Below are 4886 nucleotides of genomic sequence, written 5' to 3'. Positions count from 1 at the left end.
GAGCCGAGCGAGGAGCTGCACCTACTAAGTGCAGGGTTCTGTGCTCTTAGCACTCTCAATATCTCTCTCACAGTGCACGAATACACGGTGCACGCTTTACCCCATTTTACAAATGAAAACCCGAAGTCTAAAATGATGGAGTCTCTAGCTCAAGCTTACTCAGCTATGAAGTGGCCCGCCCAAATCTACAAACAACTTCTGACCAACAGCACAGACATCGCTTGGGGCTTTCATGTTCAGGGAACCAGAGGAAGAGGCCCTGCCGAGAGTGTAGCGCTGAGAGTTTACAGCCAACGACTTTACAGTCCGCCACTAGGAAATGACTCTGGGTCTCACCCAGGCCGAGAGAAAGGTGACCGCTCCCCATGTGGTGCTACCGGGCTGGTGTGGACAGTCCCGGAGGCGACAGCCGATCCTAGGGTGGCGAGCTCCTGAACTGAACTGCAGCCGTAGGAGCTCGCAGCTCAAATTTCCAAAGGAAATCTCTCCATCTGCTCTAGATGGGAACCGCCCCCTCCTGTGCCACTAGCGACTGAGGTCTCCAAACCTGCTGAACCTCGGAGCAGTCCCCAAACCAGCGACCACGACCCCATCTATCCCACAACGAATTTCAAGGGGCGGGATCCCAGCTCCCCACCAGTTGACCTCGGGTCCCTAGTCCAACCGGGCCCGTACGCGTGGGCACCTGAAAGTCACCGCTCAGTCCTCCTGATTGGGGCCAGGGAGCATCTCCAAAGTGGCCGCGACGCCTCGTTGGAAACCCGGGCGGGGACAAATTCTCCCCACGCGGGTCTGTATCCTAGGTCGCGTGGAGAACGCTCCGGTGCTCCCCTTGCTCCACGCGTGGACAGCGCCGAGCTTGCACCCCACGATGCTACGCTTTCGTTGCTCCGGCGGAGGGCGAGCAGCCGATAGGCTTCCGCAGATTTCGTAGAACCATTCTTAGGTTGCATCTCCGCTGTAACTGAAGATTCATTTTGTTTGGGGTCTGCGCAGATGAAAATATTTAGAAGACAACGAAAACCCCCGCGGCAAAAGGCCATTTCCCCAGCAGCGCCTACGGGCGGGTGCGGCGGCGGGAAGCGGCCGGGCCCGGAGCGGGGAGCGTCTGCTAATTGCAGCTTCGTTAGATTTCGGGTTTGAGAAGCTGCGGTTCGGGCGCTAATATCCGCCGCCCATTATCCCGGCTAATAAATTTGACCTATTGTTCGTTTGTTAAAATGATGTCACCTTGGAACAGTCCCTAAGCTCCTATTTCCATGAATTAGGCCTTTATTGAAAGCCAGGAGCCAATGAGAGAAGAGAGGCTTGTTGATCGCAGCCAATGGCTGCGGCGGGAGAGGAATTAGCAGCGGAAACTCCAGGTTCGGTTCAAGAAAGATGACACAGAGCCTGTCGGGCCCGCGCACTCTTGGCAAAGTTTCAGTGCGACTGGAGGCGCCGGGCGCTCCATGGCCGCGCCGTAACGGGGACCCAGCCGCCTCCCCGCCCAGCCCAGCCCAGCCCTTCCGCCCGCCCAGGATGGAGGCGCCCGCCAGCGCGCAGACCCCACACCCGCACGAGCCCATCAGCTTCGGCATCGACCAAATCCTCAACAGCCCGGACCAGGACAGCGCGCCCGCCCCGCGGGGCCCCGACGGCGCCAGCTACCTAGGAGGGCCCCCCGGGGGCCGTCCGGGCGCCGCGTACCCGTCTCTGCCCGCCTCGTTTGCGGGCCTCGGCGCGCCCTTCGAGGACGCGGGATCTTACAGTGTCAACCTAAGCCTGGCCCCCGCCGGCGTGATCCGGGTGCCAGCGCACAGGCCGCTCCCTGGGGCCGTGCCGCCGCCTCTGCCTAGCGCGCTGCCGGCCATGCCCTCCGTGCCCACGGTCTCCAGCCTGGGCGGCCTCAATTTCCCCTGGATGGAGAGCAGTCGCCGCTTTGTAAAGGACCGCTTCACAGGTGAGCAGAGAGGGCCACTAGGAGCCAGGCCTCGGCTCTCCGGGGGCCAGGGGCACCGCGCCCTGTGCACTCCACTCCCAGGATCGATTCCAGAGGCCCAGGCATGGCGGAGGCCTCAGCGCCCAGAGCTCGGGGCGGCTATGGGAGGGGATGGTAAATCGCAGAGTTGAGGGTCGTAGGGGGACATAAAAAGAAACCAGCGTCCGGGGGAAGGGGGAGCGTCCCTGTCTGGTTTGACGCTGCTGGGGGGGGACTCGCGGGACGAGCGAAATAGCGAGGCACTGTGTCCCACGGGGCTCCACGTGCGGCCCAAACGGTGGTGGGGCTGGGCTTCAAGGGGCCTCATGTGTCTCTGCAGCGGCGGCCGCGCTCACGCCCTTCACCGTGACCCGGCGCATTGGCCACCCCTACCAGAACCGGACGCCGCCCAAGCGTAAGAAGCCGCGCACATCCTTTTCCCGGGTGCAGATCTGTGAGCTGGAAAAGCGCTTCCATCGCCAAAAGTACCTGGCCTCAGCCGAGAGGGCGGCGCTCGCAAAGTCCCTCAAAATGACGGACGCGCAGGTCAAGACCTGGTTCCAAAATCGGAGGACCAAGTGGCGGTGAGAGAGGCCCGGCCCGGCCCACCACGCACCTGCCCTTCACCTGCCCCGCCCTGCGCCGCAGGCCAGCATCCTGCCCTCTCCTGTGCTAGCCCCTGCCCGCGCCCCCTGGACCATGCATCGCCCCTCTTTTCCAGATTTGTTGTCCTTCCTTCCCACCGACCTGTATCCCTCTCGCCATCTCTCCCACGCCTCGGCGTCTCCATTTTCAGGCCCATCTCGCCAGTGTTTTGTTTCGCCTCCTTTGCTCGTTTGGGTTCCTCCCACCTGCCCCCCACCACACACACCCCGGGCCTCCCACACTCTCCTCCCTCTCTCATTCCAGCCCACCCACTCGGATTTCGGATTGATGGCCAGGGCTGTTTTAGGGTCCTCTTTCCAACTCAGTTTTTTTTTTTTTTTTAATGCTATCTTTGCCTTCCCCCAACCCGTAAACGACGAAGCTATGTGTTCTAGAGATGGCTTCAAGACGGTGCCTGGTAGAATTCTTATCAGACTGACCCCGCGCGGTGCCGCCCAGCTGGTGGTGCACACAGCCAGCCAGTCCACCCGTGGGCCCCAGTGACCCCATCGGCCTCAGGGCCGAGTCAGTTATACACTGCCCTGCCGCTCTTATCCCGCAGGGGGTAACAAAACACACACACACACACACACAAAAACAAGATTTATTGTTGGCGAGGCCACAAAATCCGGGTGTGCAGGTGGACGGGCGGGCAGAGTGCCTACCCAGCGCCCCCGGGGTGCACAAACAAAACCCAGCGGTCCCACCCGCCCTCCCGCCCCGCGGACCTCGGGGCTAGTGTGTGCGGGCGTCAGGCGCTTCCTCGCCTCGAGGGGCCGGCCGGGAGGCCCTGTTCCCGGGAGGGCTGGGGCCCGCTGGTGGCCTAGCAAAGCCCAGTGCGTGACAGTGCTGTCCCTCTCCCTCCCCGGGTGCAGGCGGCAGACGGCGGAGGAGCGGGAGGCGGAGCGGCAGCAGGCGAGCCGGCTCATGCTGCAGCTGCAACACGACGCCTTCCAGAAGAGCCTCAACGACTCCATCCAGCCCGACCCGCTCTGTCTGCACAACTCGTCGCTCTTTGCTCTGCAGAATCTGCAGCCCTGGGAGGAGGACAGTTCCAAGGTCCCCGCTGTCACCTCTCTGGTGTGAGCCACCGGCGTGCACTGTAGCTACGGATCGCCGCCCCCACCAGGCGGGGCACCCGGGTCCCCCAGCCGGGCTGGGGAGGGAAGCTGGGCCGAGAGGGGTAGGGCGGCCCGACTCGCGTGGGCCTTGGGGCGCGCCGCACAGCGCCGGCCGCGGAGAGGGGCTGGGCCCAGGTCCTCGCGGCTGCACAATCCGAGCCCCCCGCCCTGCGCCCCGTCCCGCCCCAGGCCCGGGCCTGACAAAGAAGCGCCTTACGTTACTCCGCCCCGCGCCCGCACCCCCGGGCTGGGCGCCTGTATTATACTTTGTACTTTTGCCCAAACGTGTAAATAATAAAAGTTTTGGCTTTTTTTCTTTAGAAACCGGCCACCTGCTTCCCCTGCGGGGCCGCTGGAGGAGGGGCAGCCGACCCGGCGACTGGGGGAAGCGTCCGGGGCCGGGGGCACCCTGCATTTAGGCTGGGTGCACGCCTCTCCTTTTCCGTTCCTTTTATTTAAGTCGTTTTATTTAATAAAAAGTTAGCTATTTCACTTAATGCCGCTTTTATTTCGTTTTCTTTCCTCGAACGCTCGGCGACCCCGGCCGTTTGGCTATCGCTACCGAGCGGCGGTGTGCGCGGGTGCGTCCAGGTCTGCGAGCTGCACTGGTTTCGCCCCAGCCCGAACCCCGCCCCGGGGCCCCGCGGAGGATGCGCGGTGCAGGTCAGTTCCAGCCGGCCGGCCGAAACCGGTTGCCGGTGGGATAAGGAGTGGACCTGGGACCCAGCCTCGCGCTGCTGGTAAGGGAATGTTCTGATCCGAGCGGGTTCTAAGTCAGTCACCTAGTAGGTGGGTCACCGAGAAGAGGGGAACGGTTTGCAGCTGGAGAGGAAATTCTGGACCTTCTCAGACCCAGCTTTTGACTCTTTCCAGAGGTCTAGTGTCACTCATGGACCCAGCTCTTAGGGATCTGGGCGTCCTGCGAGCACAGGGCCGGGACGCAGTCCGGGCATTCAAATGCCTGGGGTTTATGCAAGCTCCTAGGTTGAGCATGACGTTATACGACGTCACAGCGATCTTCTCTGCATCACTTGACAGGAGGGGCCGAGAGTGCCCAACTCCAGAACCCTAAGTCTGAGTGTGGCAGCGACTTAGCGTTGTCCTTTCGGATTTGCTGAACTTTGGAAGTTTCTAGATTGTGAGATCCAGAGCAAAGAGCC

General features: G+C 62.2%; 1 protein-coding gene across 1 annotated transcript; it reads left to right on the top strand.

The window, feature by feature from the left end:
* The first annotated feature begins 1521 nt into the window (after positions 1-1521).
* Positions 1522-4218, top strand: Tlx3 (T cell leukemia homeobox 3). Its single transcript, XM_032912861.1, has 3 exons — positions 1522-1942; positions 2301-2544; positions 3481-4218. The coding sequence occupies exons 1-3, from the start codon at positions 1522-1524 to the stop codon at positions 3689-3691; spliced, it is 876 nt and encodes a 291-aa protein (XP_032768752.1). The 3' UTR covers positions 3692-4218.
* The last annotated feature ends 668 nt before the right edge of the window (positions 4219-4886 follow it).

The sequence above is a fragment of the Rattus rattus genome, chromosome 9 (assembly GCF_011064425.1).
Source record: "Rattus rattus isolate New Zealand chromosome 9, Rrattus_CSIRO_v1, whole genome shotgun sequence".
NCBI classification, from domain to species: domain Eukaryota; kingdom Metazoa; phylum Chordata; class Mammalia; order Rodentia; family Muridae; genus Rattus; species Rattus rattus.
This window is presented reverse-complemented; position numbering and strand designations above follow the sequence as displayed.

What these genes read in the sequence shown, in the direction of transcription:
- Tlx3 (XM_032912861.1), top strand. Translation starts at nt 1,522, where the DNA reads ATGGAGGCGCCCGCCAGCGCGCAGACCCCACACCCGCACGAGCCCATC. An exon ending in TGTAAAGGACCGCTTCACAG is followed by an intron (nt 1,943 to 2,300) that starts GTGAGCAGAGAG and finishes GTGTCTCTGCAG; the next exon opens with CGGCGGCCGCGCTCACGCCC. An exon ending in AATCGGAGGACCAAGTGGCG is followed by an intron (nt 2,545 to 3,480) that starts GTGAGAGAGGCC and finishes CCCCGGGTGCAG; the next exon opens with GCGGCAGACGGCGGAGGAGC.